This window comes from Eulemur rufifrons, chromosome 15 (genome assembly GCF_041146395.1).
Source record: "Eulemur rufifrons isolate Redbay chromosome 15, OSU_ERuf_1, whole genome shotgun sequence".
Taxonomy (NCBI): Eukaryota; Metazoa; Chordata; class Mammalia; order Primates; family Lemuridae; genus Eulemur; species Eulemur rufifrons.
Window position 1 is genome coordinate 101,831,953 of NC_090997.1, and position 15,673 is coordinate 101,847,625.

Here is a 15,673-nt window from a genome sequence, read left to right on the forward strand (position 1 = left end):
CACTGGAGTAAACCCTGTGCAAAAGACCAAAAATATGTTTCGTCCATAAAGCTTAGGTGTCTAGTCACCAATATGGCCTGGGCAGATCCTTTTGAAGACTGTTGCAAAGATTACTTAAATATGCATTAGGGATGCACTGAAATGTGGAAAATCCAATAGTGCTTGTTCCTAACTATCAAGTTGCATTTCCCTAATTTAGGAGGTGAATGGATCAAGATTGATGGTTTTCCCATCAAGGGTCCAGGACCATTTAATGAAACCGTCACAGGTACTACTTGCTCATTCGTGTCAGATTCATGTCTTCATTGAAGCACCATCTCGCAAGGGGGTTGTGCTTCTGTCACACACATGTGCTCACAACCTTTGTTGAGTTCCCATCGCTAAACTAACACACACGCCCCACCGTCTCGGTCAACCTGTTCTGCACCTGGGGAACCAGACTGTAGCCAGTGTCACTCATTGTTCGCTGTTCCTTCATGTTCTCGCGTGGGGAAGTGTCTGTGTCTACATCTGGGGATATTGTCACCCTGTTAACAGGCAAATATGGTGGTTGAGATGGCAGTAGTCCCACAGGATACTTACAGCTCTTTTACCTGTGAATGGCATCAATGAACGGGACTCACAAAACAGTGGCTTTTATTGGCTAATACGTTGTATCACATCTTGCTTTTTTCTGACAACCTTGGGATATTTTGTGGTATGTTAGAAAACCTGCCTTCCATCTCTGCTCCATATTTGTGTATCTGTATGTTTTATCATTTGGATGTTGATGTTGTCTGATCATATTGTTTTACTTATTGAGAGAAGTGTTGACATTTCTCATATGTTTCTTGAATATATTTAATGAATGGTGGAAAATATAACATAAAATGAATGCAGTTATTTCAGAGTGTGATTAATATCCCAAAGGCATTCTGGTGAGGAGCTATGTTTTATTTTCATGTACTATATGTTTAAATATCTCCATCTGGTGTTATTGTTGAGAGGAAGGTGAGTATGTGAAACCAACTACCATAATTTGGTTTTCAGACCAGGTTTGATGGGCAGAGGTAGTTTTCAAAGTCCCTACTGTATGAACAAAGGGTGGAACAAAGTCCCTACTATACAAACAAAACTATCAGAAAAGGAAACTGGCTTTTGGGGGAGATGATGTGTTCTTGTTCAAATATGATGGACTTGAGGTGACCATGGAGCATTGCAACGGAAATACCTTGTAGGTGATTCAAGAAGAAAGAATGGAAGTTGGAAGAGGGAAGTAAGAGCTAGGTAGCCACATAGGAGCATACTATAGAGTAAGAGATGAAGTAGAAAGTACAGGAGTGGGTGAGGGAGAGCAGGAGGCCAGGATCACACCGTGGAAAACATGGATAGTACAATGGTCGAGATGTTAGTACACCTAGGCAGTGTGCAAAACAGGAAAGGACGTTTAGTCCCAAGGCTGTTTACCCATGAAGGCACACATGGAAACTGACACACATGAACCTTTTACTTATAGATGTTTATACCTTGGATTTGAAGCTTATATTTTGTATTTTAAAAGGCCATATTTTTATATTCTTCCTGATAAAGTTTTCTAAATGATGGCAGTTTTGGAACAATTAGTTTTCTTACTTTTTCATAAGTAATTAATTTCTTATGCCTTCTTTAATGGAAAGACATGCACACACGTGTGTGCTTGGGGGTGTGTGTGTGTGTGTGTGAGACCTTTCTGAGTCAGCAAGCACAAATCCTGGGGATCAGGGATCAGAGATAATCATGTTCCAGCTCATTACTGATTTTATGTGTTGTGAGATGATTTAACCTCTCTGCAAAAGCCGTTGCAGGCCTTGGTTGCCAAAGCACCCTGCTATAAGACATTTGTCATACACCATGATTAAAAATGACACTAGAAGAAATTGCTCAATCTGGGATGCTGAGGCAGTAGGATCACTTGAGATCAGGAGTTTGAGACCAGCCTGAGCAAGAGTGAGACCTCATGTCTACTAGAAAAAAATAGAAAAAAATTAGCCAGGCAACTAAAAATAGAAAAAATTAACTGGGCATAGTGGTGCGTGCCTGTAGTCCCAGCTACTCAGGAGGCTGAGGCAGGAGGATTGCTTGAGCCCAAGAGTTTGAGGTTGCTGTGAGCTAGGCTGACGCCATGGCACTCTAGCCTAGGCACAGAGTGAGACTCAGTCTGGAAAAAAAAAAAAAAATGAACAAAGAAATTGCTGGCTGAAACCACTTACAGCATATGATATAAAGCAGAACTTAAAAAAAAACAACAACCATGAATATCCAGTATGCACAGGCCAGGTTAAAGTGCTCCAGGGAAAAAAATCACATTTAATTGTTCATAAAAGTAATAACTTAAGAGAAATTATCAATAATGTATCTATACCCTTTTATGAGGCTTGGAAAACGTGCTATGCTATCATTCTAAGAAATGGTTAAATATATAATAGTCTTGTCAAACAAAACAAATATTCAGAATTCCACATCTTCATTCAAAGGAAGGGATTTGCCCTTAAAACTTACGAAATTAACATCAGCACCTGGTGTGAAGCCCAAAGGGGTTCACTTTAGTGCTTTGACTGATGGCATCTCATGTTCTTCCAGTGTTTTATCTGAAACCAGAGGAAAATCTGTTCTTTTATGCTGCTGGAAACAGTGGTTTCATTTCAAATTCCAGAAGGCCTTCTTTTACTGGCTTAGACCTATTTTAACAGAATTATATTTACCTAAAAATACAGGACTTTAATTATTTCGTTTATTCATCCCGGGCACAGGTGTAGGGCTAGAGATGCAAGGTAGACAAGGCCTCACCTTAGTGAAACTCAGATTCTAATGAGAAGGAAAGACAATAAACAAATAAGCAAAAATTGATGTGGATAATCTATCAGTTTGCTAGGGCTGCCGTGACAAAATACCACAGACTGGGCGGTTTAAACAACAGAAGTTTATTTTCTCATGGTTCCGGAGTCTAGACGCCCCAGGTCAAGGTTTGGTTTCTCCTGAGGCCTCTCCTTTGCTTGCAGATGGCCACCTTCTTGCTGTGTCCTCACATGGTCTTTCCTCCGTTCTTGTGCACCCCTGGTGTCTCTCCTGTGTCCTAATCTCCTCTTCTTATAAGGACACCAGTCAGATTGGATTAGGGCCCATCCTAACGGCCTCATTTTAACTTAATCTCCTCTTTAAAGGCCCTGTCTCCAAATACACTCACATTCTGAGGTACTGGGGTTAGGACTTCAACATATGGATTTTGGGGGGACACTGTTAAGCCCATAATATGATCATAGATTACTTGAAAAACAAACAGCACTGTGCTATAGAATAAGCAGACAGGGGTGAGGGTTTGGGAGCCTGGGAGGCCCAAGATGGCGGCACCAAACTGAGACCACAGAGGGTGAAGCCACGTGAGGAGAAGGAGGAACGTGCCAGAGAGTTCTGGAGGTGGGGCAGGACCTCCGTCATTCTCAGATGGGTCATTCGTCCAAATACGAAAACTCTCAGGACTCAGAAAATGATGGGACTAAGTGAAAACGCAATGCCAGGGCAGAAGTTTTGGCTTCCTGTCGTGTAGCTCATCTCATATCTCTCAGTCAGAAGGCTTTCTTTGTATTTAATGTAGAACTCCTCTTGCTGGGACGTAAACCCGTATCCTCCTGTTCTGTCACCAGGGAAGAGACGTCACACGTCTGCCCACTTATTGGAAGGTTATTATTTAGCTTTTCTGCAGACTTCTTTCCTGCGAGCTGTTTTAGCTTTTTTTCTGCAGGTGGGTCTGGGTAACGGGCAGTGCAGAGCTGGCCCCAGGGTCAGGGCAGAGCCACACTGGGGCTTGGGACACAGACACGTCCCAACTCTGCCACCAACCAGCCAAGGGACTCGGCTGGGCACAGAGCATTCGCCAAACTCTTCATCTGGAAAACTGTGTTAGATTCTGGTTAATTTTAGCTCTATATAATCATATCTATTTAATAATTTTTATGATTCTCTAAAAATCTTTGTGGTTTTCTCAAGCTCTGGAGCCTAAACTAGACATAGGACTGAAATAAAAATCTAATTTGTATCTTTCGTTTTAGTTCATGAAGGTTGCTCATGTTTTGGACAGTTAAATAGCAGCTTGGACTCAAGGTCAGCATAGGACTCACGTCAGCCCTTGGCCATCTCCAGCCAACACTGGCGTGACATTCACCTGTGCTCCAGCTATTCCCTTTCCTCTTCCGGCCACCCACTCACCTTCAGGTTGCTCCCTGAAGCCAACAGCATGTGGGCACTTGGCACATAGTGTCTCTCCACATCAGGCATCCATGACGATGGCCCATTTGATGTTCTCACCTCCTGGGTTCTAACTGCTGCCTCCCCGCACAGAGTTAGAGTTAGAGACAGAGCTGCTCCCTTCCAGAATCGGGGATCATGGAATTCCCTGTCTGATGACCATCGTCTCCCTCCTTCAACACCCTGGTGTTGCAAGCTTGCTCTCAGGCCTTGTCAGGCTTTGACCTGCAGACCCTTCCCAGTGGCAGGGCCTGGAAGCCAGCCCCCGCCCGCTGCCTTACTATACCTGGGTCCCATCACTCCCACCCGCTCTCTCGGGTCAGCCCTGGTCCTTCGAACTGCCTCTCTGGCCTGCCTGGTGCCCTGCAGGGCCCAGCTCTCTGGCTTCCTCTGTCTGGCATGCTAATTGCTGAGCCTTGGGAGATTAAGAAAGATCTGAGCTCATCTGCATTACCATAGCTCACCAGAGCCGGTTTCCTCACTTCTCTGGGTCCTCAGTGCTGCCTGGTGATCATTCTGTTAGTCCTAACTCAGTTTCCTCTCTCCCTGACACAAGGGCTAGTCTAAAGTGTTGCCACTAGGTCCAGCTCCTTTCTCAGCCAGGGTTCTCCTCAGTTCTAGCAGGTGACCTCGCTTCCTGCTTCTCTGCAGAGGTGAAGTTTCAGCTGACATCCTTCATCTTCCTCCTCCTCACTTCTAAACCTTCACTGCCCCCTCCCCTCCTCCGGGTTCTGGGGGAAGGCTGTCCTCACCTTGGAAAGCATGATTAGACCCAGGGGAGGTCTGGGGTCCCACTCATCTTTGGACCCCTCCCAGTGCCTTGCTGAAAAGGTTGATACCTGCTGTTGACCAAATTGTTTGACACCAAAACAGTGAAAATGTGAACTCATGAAAAACCTACGTTAGCATCTTTACTTTATTACCTAGCACTCCTTTCATGGGAAATATCTACGGATGTATGAGACGTGTATACCCCAAGCACACAGTTTGGTCTTCTCTATCAGTATTTCAGCAACATAAGCACCAATTTTCAGGCATATTTTCCTGTCAGTTTGCTAATTTAAATACCACCATTGTGGAAGTTAAAAACTCTAACCCTACTGTCTTGAGAGGGCTCTTTCTCTAATCTGTTGATTTAAGAGCATAATTCATCCACCAAGCCTTCGTTTCATCACTGCTCACCTGTGAACACCTGGCCCAGGCCTGACCAGCACACAGGTGTCAGCAGCACCTGCCTGCTCAGCGCCTTGGGTTTCTCGGCTGGGAAATGATGGGACTTAATGAGAAGGTTCTGTGTTCCTTTCTAAGAACTTTTTTAGGCTCTAAAGTTCTTTCTTTCTAAAGTTCTAAGGTTCCTTTCAGCTTTGAAAATTCTTGAATCTGTGACACCAAGTGGACTGAATCCACTTCTAATGAGTGATGCTAACTGACAGTTGGGAACCATTTGTATTAAGGAAAAATCGCTATTTTCCTGTTGCTCTACCCTAGGTAGAATGTTTTAGGTCAGCACATCAAAAAATAGTACTAATGAAGTCAGAAACGCTGAATTGTAATTTCTGTGTTTTGAGAACATACCTGAACACACAGAAGGTGCACAGAATCAAGAATCATCTCTGTTGACATATGGGAGACTCCTTCCCCAAGAGCTCCTGTCTGTGTGCCCTTCCCTTCCCCATTTGCAATGGCAGGAATGAGTCAACAGAGTTGGCCACGTTCACTTACTTAAACTGACTTGTGTTATTGGCACCCTGGATAAAAAAGGTGCCATCGTGGTAAACCGATGGGCAAGTCAGGGGTCAGATAACACTGCAGTCAGATTGTGGGGCTGCCGTGCACCAGACTTGTGCTTAAATTCAAAATTATGGAATTCATTATGAATCTAATACTCTTTTTACTTACTAATTTTCAATCAAAGTCTTTGGCCAATGGGAAATTAATAATGTCTGTGATATTATTTTCTCAGTAGCTTTCTCATGCAGTTATGAGTTTTATTAAGTATGCAGTTTGCAGGGCAGAAGTTTCTGGGTCATGGTCTGGATGGTGAGCGCCTCAAGGGCAGGGTGCTCTGACTCACTCACCTTCGTGTCTGCAGACCTGGGACAGTCGCACAGTGGGTGCCCTAGAGATGTGCCGTGGGAGAGGAGCGAGCGCTGACAAGAGCTGGGCGCTGGGGGATGCAGAGCTGCCTGCGAGAGGCTCAGGGTCACATGACCTCCGTCTAGCCCAGCATTGATTCTCGTGGGGAGCGGCTTCCCGGCAGGCCGGTTTGTCGGCCGCAGAGTGGCGCTGCCATTAATTGGAGGTCCCCTTTCTTGTCTTCCGCTACTTTGAGGGGCTGGGTGGAGAGAGACACTGTGCTCGCCTGTGCATTGGGATTCCTCGGCTGGCTGGTCTGTGAGGATGAGGTGTTTGCACAGACAGATCTGAAGAAACGCTGCCCCGTGACGGGCACCTCCACCCTGGAGGCTCAGACCTGCTTATCTGAGTGCCCGTTCCAGGGAGGCCTCTTGCGCTAGAATATGGTTAGACTTCACCGCCCCGAGAGCCCATTCCTTAGTCATGAAGAAGTGGGCGATGGAGGTGTGTGTGCGGAGCCGTTTGACTGCGTTTAGCCAGATGTCCTGGGGAGGATGGCAGGCTCAGGAGTGGCAGCCCTCGCCCCTGGCAGAAATGCCAGGGAAGAGAGTCAGGAGCGATTCAATCCGGCCCACGGGAAAAGGCAACAGCGGGAGCAGCCTTCCCCTGCACCAGGGCTGGAACAGCATTTCGTGGTATGTTGTCACAGGTGTTCCATCCGAAGACGGAAGCATCCCTCAAAGACCCTGTCGTAAGCTGCCGGGCATGTGCTTGTCTCAGAGGCGGACGAGTGGCTGTCCCAGTGTGAGGGCTGCGGGCTCAGGGCAGCTGGAGAGATGGGTTGTCCCCCTGCATGGTCTTGTGTGAGATGTTTGCTGACTGGCCCTCATGTCCTGGAAGAACCTACAGTGGTTTAACAAAACCTCGTGCTTCTGACGAGGCCCGCATCTCCGGGGCCAGACGCCACTTTCTGACTGATACCCGCCTTGGGCTTTTCTTTGAACGCCTGCCAGAAAAGGAGGGCAGGCGTGGGTGTGTGACACCTTTGAAGAGCGTCTTTCTCGGAGCACTAGGCGCAGTTAGGGATTGAAGCTGGCTAGTGCAATGAGTAGGTCCTGATGGGACAGTTGGCACCGACTTCCCCTGAAGAGCAACCAGGCAGGTCCTTGGGAGTTTTGCCGGCATTTTCAGTCAGTGGGTGTATGAGAATGTCTTGGACAGGGGTTCCTGGTGCTGCATGCCATATCCTTCTCCAGAGGTGTTTGGGGGGCACCAAGAGGCCCTTCTCCCAGAGTAGGCGCCGTGCTTGTGCCCCACGTGGCTGCTGGTGACACCAACTCTGCCACAGCCGTGAGCTTCTCAACGGGGGGAGGCGGAGAGAGCTGGGGCTACAGGTCCACGTCCTGCTTGGTGCTGACTCTTTCTGGGTTTGAAAATTTCCCTCAACCTTCCTGAGCCTCACTTTGTTTGTCTGTAGAAGGGTTGTTATTGGGGTGTTGTGAAGGTGTACGCCAGACACCCTATACCTTGGTACATCCAGTTACTTACGTGGGATGGCGGCACGCGGACAGACGCTATTCCAAAATACAGAGATTCCCTTCCTCCTTCATGTTGTTAAATAGCTGGACCTATCCAAATATCACAAAAAACTCATTAAGTAAATAGTTAAAAACGTTGAAGCTGTTTATTGGAGAGGAAAATACGGCCTTAAAGAGAGACTTTGGAGTAAGTGTTGCAAATATCAGGTGTGTAGAAGAGTTTTGTGAATCAGTTCCCAAAGGTCTTTCAGGAAGGTTATGTGTCAGAACTTACCCCCAAAGGACCGGCGTGGCAGCCGCAGGCTGGGAAGGGCTCTGCCCCGCCCACCGACCTGGAGATGTCAGGCAGCGCCGGGCCTGGGCCTGGCCGGGGGCAGGGAATTCAGACGCTGAGTGTGGTGAGTAGAGCAGGCGTCCCACCCATCCCGCAGTCACACCTGGCCGTCATTGCTCCCCAACGCACTGTCCCCGCCCTTCTTCTTCCTCCAGGCTTGCGCTCCTCTTCCTCACCTTGCCTGCTTATCAGGAGTGCACAGAGGCCTGGAATCCCGCCCTGCGCTGGGGGCGGGGGGAGACCAGGGTGCGTGTTCACAGCCCTCCAGGTGCTGCCGGTGCACACGGAGCTCTGGGCAGCCAGGCTCTGCCCTGACAGCGGGACTCCTCCTGCCTGAGCTCAGTGTCCACAGCTCATCGAAGGCTGATGTTCCGGGATGAGCACACAGGCCTGCTCTTTCAGGCCACAGGCAGGAGGATCAGGGCCACCTTTGTGAAGGCAGCGGTCAGCACCATGGGGCGTCAGGTTGGTAACGGAACAAACCAGACAGACCATGGGCTCTTCAAAGCGATAGCGTGAGTGATTCCTCACGTTCTGCAGGAAAGTGAGAAGTCCTGCCGGCCAAGACTGAGACCAAGAGAAAGTGGCCACCAGACAGCAGGGAACATGCATTCTTTATGCCAGTGAAGAGTAGGACTTAGAGTAATTGATAATTGTTAAATGTTGATGAAGTTAATGAATAATGCTTTCAGTTCATGGCGCCAAAAAAGTCATCTGGATAGACAAGCTCCTATCTGAAAAGACATTCTGTGTAAGGGGTCTTTGGCAATAACTCCTGTCTTTTGCTCATGTCTGGTTCTTTGAAGACTTTGTTTAATGCCCCTGCGTGCAAGGCATGGCGGTAACTCTGTGATACACTCACGGCTCCCTTTCTGAAGGGCGCTGCCCACTCGGGTCGTGAATCTAATGAACGAGAGATTTCATTTTTGTCGTGGCCACAAGCATAACTAGTGTGCCTAATACAGTATATGCCCGGTACGGTGCTGAATGCTTTCCATGGATCACATCACAAAACCTGATACGCTATGTGCTATTTTGTGGCAGAACAAACTGAAGTTCAGGGAGAATTCTAAAAGTCACATAGCCAGTAAGTAATAGATTCCATTCAGACTTTGACGTTAGAGCCTGTGTAAGCCCAATTCAGAAGCTACCAAGTTTAATTAGCATAGAATTATAAGTGGGCAAAGCATCATGTTGAATTTGGGATTTTTTTCTATATGAAAAGAACAGACTTTGATTCCATACAACTTAAGAATATTTATGGAGTTGCAAAGCCGGTGATACAAATCCAAAATAGTCTAACGCTGTCTGGCTTTCTGATCTCTACTACAAGCAGGATGGATTGTTTCACCCAGCTTCCGTGCCAAGTGGATGATGCCTAATTAATTGCTGCAGGTCTTCTTTTGTCAACCAGTTCTGAGTATGACTTACCTGGTTATGTTGTATCCGGAGTAATCAAGGGAACGTGTCATGCCCAGTTTGAAATATGTTCAGCACTGGCGGATGTAGCTCCATTACTGTTGGCAGTTACGACTTCCTGTTTTCAAGATAAGGACTTATAGAGATTTATTAGAAAATTTCAGAAGGCTTTGATGAGCCTATCACACACAACTTAGAGAAAAACTTAAATAATTTATTGCAAATGAATTTGAACCACATGCATAGTTTTCTTACTGTGTACCTCATCTTAAAAGGGGATTAGCAGGCTGGGCATGGTAGCTCACGCCTGTAATCCTGGCACTTTAGGAGGCTGAGGTGGGAGGATCGCTTGAGGCCAGGAGTTCAAGACCAGCCTGAGCAACATAGTGAGACCTCATCTCTACCAAAAATAAATAAATAAATAAATAAAAAAGAAAACAAAAATTATTTGAGTGTGGTGGCATGTACCTGTAGTCCTAGCTACTCTGGAGGCTGAGGCAGGAGGATCACTTGAGCCTGGGAGTTTGAAGTTGCAGTGAGCTAGGCTGATGTCACTGCACTCTAGCTTAGGCAACAGAGAGAGACCTTGTCTCAAAAAAAAAAAGGATTAGCAGATGATCTATAAAAGATTTTTGATGGTATATCTAACCCAGAATATTAAGGAAGGGAAATTTTCAAAATACATGAAAAAAATGTGTTTGACTTTTCTAAACCCAAAAATTTGAAAGAGAGACGATAGTGTTTAGAGGGATGACATCCTCACTTCGCTCTGTGGCTTTCACCAAGACAGTGAGCTCCATGTTGTCGTGGGGCCATTCCTCCTGGGGCAGTCTTTGGTGAGAGTCCTCGTGCGTTTGCTACCTGCGGAGATACTGTCTGGTTGACTGTATTTAACGCCTACTGAGCAAGGCAGTGTGTTCTCACTCTGAGCCTGTGGGCTCAAAGCCTTTGTTTCACGTTCATTAGCAGAAGAGGTTGGGAGGTGGGGGAGACGGTGCTTGGGGTGGGAGGGGAGCTCAAATGGAAGGGCATAGTTGAAAAGGGCTGGACCTTGGAATCCCAGTGGCTGAATTCGGATCCCTGCTTGGCACTACCATCTGTGTGACCTTAGGTCAACTGCTTCACCTCTGTGGGCCTCAGTTTTCTCTTGGGGATGCTGATGTCCACCCTACTTACCTCAGGGCTGTGGCGAGGACAGCTAAGATAAACTGTGAGAGAGCTTGTCACAAACTGTAAAATTCTATGTAAAGCAGGCAATGTGATGGCTGCAAAAACCAGCCTCAGCCCTGCTCCCCGCAGCAGCTCAGGGCCTGGCCTCCTTCTTGGGCCCCGGGGTGGAGTGGTTAGACAGTGAGGCCGGAGCCCGGGACAGGGAAGCCCGGACAGTGCCAGAGGGCAGCTGTTGTCCCTGCCGTTGGGCTGTGTGGCTGGTGTGGGTCAAGACGGAGCCATGGGCTGGGCACCTCAGGCAGCAAACCTGTGCCGTCTGTGACTGCCCCTGTCCTTCGAACTTCACTTCCTCCTCCTCAGGGACCCCATCACTTTAGGAAATCCCAATGGTCTTTTTTATTATTGTTTTTTTCACCATCTTACTGTTGAGCGTCAGGGGTTGCCGAGTATGAATCTGTGTGTCCTGTTTGGAGCAGAGACCTGCAACCCCCCCCAAGGCCCCGGGGTGACAGCGAAGTCTCCAGGAGCCCTGTTGGAGCACCGTTCCCATTCCAGATCCAAGGCTGGAAAGATTTCCAGACTGGAGCGGAACTCCAGGGCAGGGAGTGCCATCTCCGTGCTATAATTTATTGTTTAGCTGACTCACATAAGGCCCGTGCGTGTGTTTTCAATAGATTTGCTCATTTTACTGGACTATACTATTGGATTAAAACCTTTTAAATAATGACTACTTTGTATATCGGGGGAAACACTTGTTGAAACATGGTGCTCTCTCAGTGGCTGTTAGGAATGGAGTACCCAGGGACTGATTAGGTAACTCCAGCCAATCTACAAATGGATGTTCATTTTGATTCGATTCAGGATGCTGGAACCAGGTGTCTGGCATTTCAGAATAACTGTCTCCAATGGCTACTTATTTCTGTGTTATTGAAGCTCACACTAATTCATGATATTAGTTTTTGTTTTTATATCTTAGTGTTGACATGCTAGCTTAGCTGGGAATTTTTCAGTCTCATAAAATTAGTCAGAATTGATGATGGAGTTGATGGACATAGTAGAGGGAGAATGCCTGGAAAGTAACTGCCTTACAGAATTAAAGAGATTCCTGTAGGCCCAGCCAGATCCTCAAAGGAGGGCTAGAATGTGGTCCACTGTTAGAAGTGGGCAAGGCGGAGGTTGTATGGTCCCAAACATGCCAGCTGTTAACTTGATGTAAAAACAAAACTTTAGACACTAAGTATCGGCCACCAGAATGCACTGCTGTGAAAAAGTTAGCAATGAGAGCATTTCTTGAGATTAATGGTTTTAGCAAGAGGATTTCTCAAAATTGATTAGTTTAGCGAGAAGAAAACCGCAGACCCCGAGGATAGCAACGATGGTGTAGCATGACCAGGATCTGTCTGGAGGAGCAAGACTTAGACATGGAAGGAAAATTAAGACCCCAACCGAAGTCAGTTAGTATTTAGCTCCTAGTGGTTCATTGCAAAGGCAAGGAAGCCCATCTTTTCAACATTACAGTGAAAAAGCTTTCTGGAGGACAGTTATAAATAGCACATAATGTGTCTCTGCTATATTTTTACACTGACCTTTAGCTCTTGCCAGGGAATATATAGTTTTGGCCTTACGGGGGGGCCAAAGGAGCTAGATGAAAGGGGACATTGTCAAACCTCCAAGATGTCTGGCCAGCGTCTCCCAACATAGAATGTTTTCGTGTTAAGTTCTTGAGACCTTATGAAATGTGAGGGGAACATGTGGATGGAGTGTTGATGCCCTTGGGAAAAAAACGTTCTTACTAGATTTAATTACCAAAAATGGATACTTGTTGAGGCTCGGTGTTTGGGGAGACTTCTTATGCATAATCGTAAACTCTAGGTGGTAAACTGTCTAACGGCTCTGTGTCGTGTCCTCTTTAAGAAAAGGAAGTGCCCAACAAGCCCTTGCGTGTGCGTGTCCGGTCCTCAGACGACAGGCTGTCTGTCGCGTGGAAGGCGCCACGCCTGTCTGGAGCCAAGAGTCCACGCAGATCTCGGGGTTTTCTCCTGGGCTATGGGGAGAGTGGCCGGAAGATGAATTATGTTCCACTGACGAGAGATGAGCGGACACACGAAATTAAGAAGCTGGGTGAGTTTAATATTCATTGGCATTAAGTGTTTTAATGATCTTCGTGATTGTTTTAGTATTTAGAAGCTCATTCATGACAGAACATTCTATTTTGGTTGTAATGTCCATTTTCCAGGTATTACTTGAGACGGGGCTGATGCTTTTGCCATCTTGGCTCCGTCTTCGTCATTTTGTGCTTTGAAGCTTTGTCTCAGAATCCTAGGACGCTGGACCTCGGGTCCCACAGAGGTGGGACGTGGTGGCAGCCGAGGGCAACTGCAAGTCAGGCCGCCCCCCTTCCCCCACCCCTTGGTGGGTGGAGGAGGCAGTGGCTGTGGAATGCAGGAGGGGGCCCTCGCTGTGGCCGGGAGGGACTACATGTGTGGCTCTGGCCCGGGTGGGGTCCTGATCCGTGCTGGGCTTATCCAGCAACAGGCTGGTCAGGGACACGGGCCTCCTCTGCGGCCTGGTGCTTCCTGCATGCGGAGACAGTGCCAATAGCTGTCTCTCTCCTGCCTCCCTCATCTACTTGGCGGATCGGAAAGAGCGTCGGGTAAGTGTGGCTGGGCCCCTTCATGTCTCCCTGCCAGGGGCAGCGGGCTCTGGGGGCACCCGTAGGGTCCAGGCCTGCTTGGGTGGCGGAGTCTGCCTAATTCTGGGTTTGACCCCCTATGCCCAGATAGTTTTACTGTGCGGGTAAAATAGCACTATTTTGGTGACGTGGACCAAATTCTACCTTTTTAAATAGACAGTTTTCATTGTTCTGAGTCTTTCATAGACAACACACGTTAAAATGTCATTGAACGTTGACAAGTTTTTCATCTGACAAGGCCTGCTCTTTTTTTCATTTCTTCAGTAGCGAGCCACTGGCGGAAAGATTTTTCTTTTTCGCCTGAAAATACTGGACAGGAGTGGGCAAGTCCCAGACCGCATGGATAGGGCAGGCCTCTTGGGCTTCTGGTAGAAATGTTAGTGTTTGAACTACTACCACATAAAAAGCCCTGGGCTTGCAGTCGTGAATGATGTAAGAGGTTACCACGAGGAGGAGGAGGGCTCACTGGAAGCTTGCCTCATCTTGCGGGGGCAAGTTGGGGCTCAAGTGGACCCTCTAGAGATGTAGGATTGGACCTGCCGTGACACAGGGACCCTGTCTCCTTGTTTATCGAGCATAGGACTCCATTCTGTTTGTAACAGAGATGCCACCAAGCCTGCGGTACTGCAGAGAGTGGTCACATATTAAGAGGCCTCGGGGTGGGAGGTGGGCCTGAGGTGGGGGCAGCAGAGCATCACTCTCTGTGCCATTCACAAAACACGTCCTACTGGGCCTCTCCTGTGTCAGGCACGGTCCCGGGGGAGGCGCCAGTGTTGACTCGAGGGTCAAAGGAGGCCCCACAGAGAAGGTGATGTTCGAGCAAGTGCTGCAGCTGGAGGGGCCACGGGACCATCCGGGGAGAGGAGATAGCGGGAACAGGGTTCTGCTGAAGAACGAGGAAGTGGGGAGTCCTTCAGGAGGTTACGACAGACCCTTAGAAGTCGAGGCAGGGTGTTTCTGCCACCCTGCACACTTGAGGTCGGGAAGTGGGCCCATGTGTTGGCTCTGGCTGGTGACGACGGGGTCATTTTGGAAATTTCATTTCCCCCCTTTATTCAGTAATCAGGGGCACAGAGGAGGTATGTTTGTGTACCAGCGCGTGTTCTTCATTGCGTCTCCACGGAGAGGAGACGGATCGCTGCCTGGGGCCGCCCCTCCTCAGCTGCGGTTATTAAGAGCCTTGGCGTTGGAGCCCGCAGACCTGCGAGGGGCCTGCCACTTACTCTGTGACCCCGGTGGTCATCTCAGCCCTCTGAGCCTGTTCTGCATCTGAGAAATGGAGACAGTGAGAGGAGCTTCCTCCTGGGGCTTCGTCACGTGTGAAATGGGTAGCCCAGGGCAGAGACCGATACACGAGAGCTGCTATGGTAGTTACTGCAGGAGAGAACTTTTCCTTAATGGTCTTCTTGGGCCAAGTTTAGTTTCAAGAGCTCAGCAAATCAAGAATCTGGGCATAAAAATAATCTAGGAACTTTAAGCAGTACACTGAATACGTGGAAACATTTTGGTTGTGGGAAAGGATTCACTTCTTGGTGGTTCTGGATGAAGGGTGGGGCAGTGCGCTCCACGGGTGGTTACTTACCGTGCTCCTGGGCCGTGAGGTCGGATGGCACATTTTTTCTTTGTTTACTTTTGGCACAATTCCACTGTGAATAACACCAAAAAATTAACTGATCTGAAGTGACTCTCTGTACAGAAGCTCAGTTTGATGTTCTGTGAATCCAAGTGTTACCAATGTGATCCCTTGCTTTCACACAACACGCATTGCAAATTCTTTGGTAGAGTGAGACGTGAGTGACTTAGTGTAAATAATGTTCTCATGTCACAGCACGAGCTTCTCCTGCTTTCAAATATCATCCCCTTCCCTTGAAATCTCTGATTAGTAGACAGCAGTTCACTCTATATAAATAGGTCCCTCTGTGTGAGATTTGTGAACACAGGTATCCTTTTATGTTTCACTGAACAAGTTTGTAAAGACAAAGGGTTGATTTTTCCCTGACATCTGAAAGTTTGCAATGCCGGAAGGAGGAGTCCTATGTTCTGAACTCCCTTTAGGATCTTAGTGTCAGCCTCTGTTATTGTACCTAGATATTGCCTAATAATACAACTGTCTGCACTAGAAATCAGTCAAGTTGCCTCATTTTTATTTTTGAATTGATTAAAGCTTGAGTAAGAGGCTTGTTC

The 15,673-nt window shown here is 47.6% G+C and overlaps 1 protein-coding gene across 1 annotated transcript in view; it reads left to right on the forward strand.

Moving 5' to 3' along the window:
- FNDC1 (fibronectin type III domain containing 1) overlaps window positions 1-15,673 on the forward strand; it is an 88,416-nt gene that overhangs the window by 26,922 nt on the left and 45,821 nt on the right. The window contains exons 4-5 of the mRNA XM_069487852.1: window positions 200-268; window positions 12,712-12,918. Coding sequence (XP_069343953.1) covers window positions 200-268; window positions 12,712-12,918 — 276 coding nt within the window. The remainder of the gene's footprint in view (window positions 1-199; window positions 269-12,711; window positions 12,919-15,673) is intronic.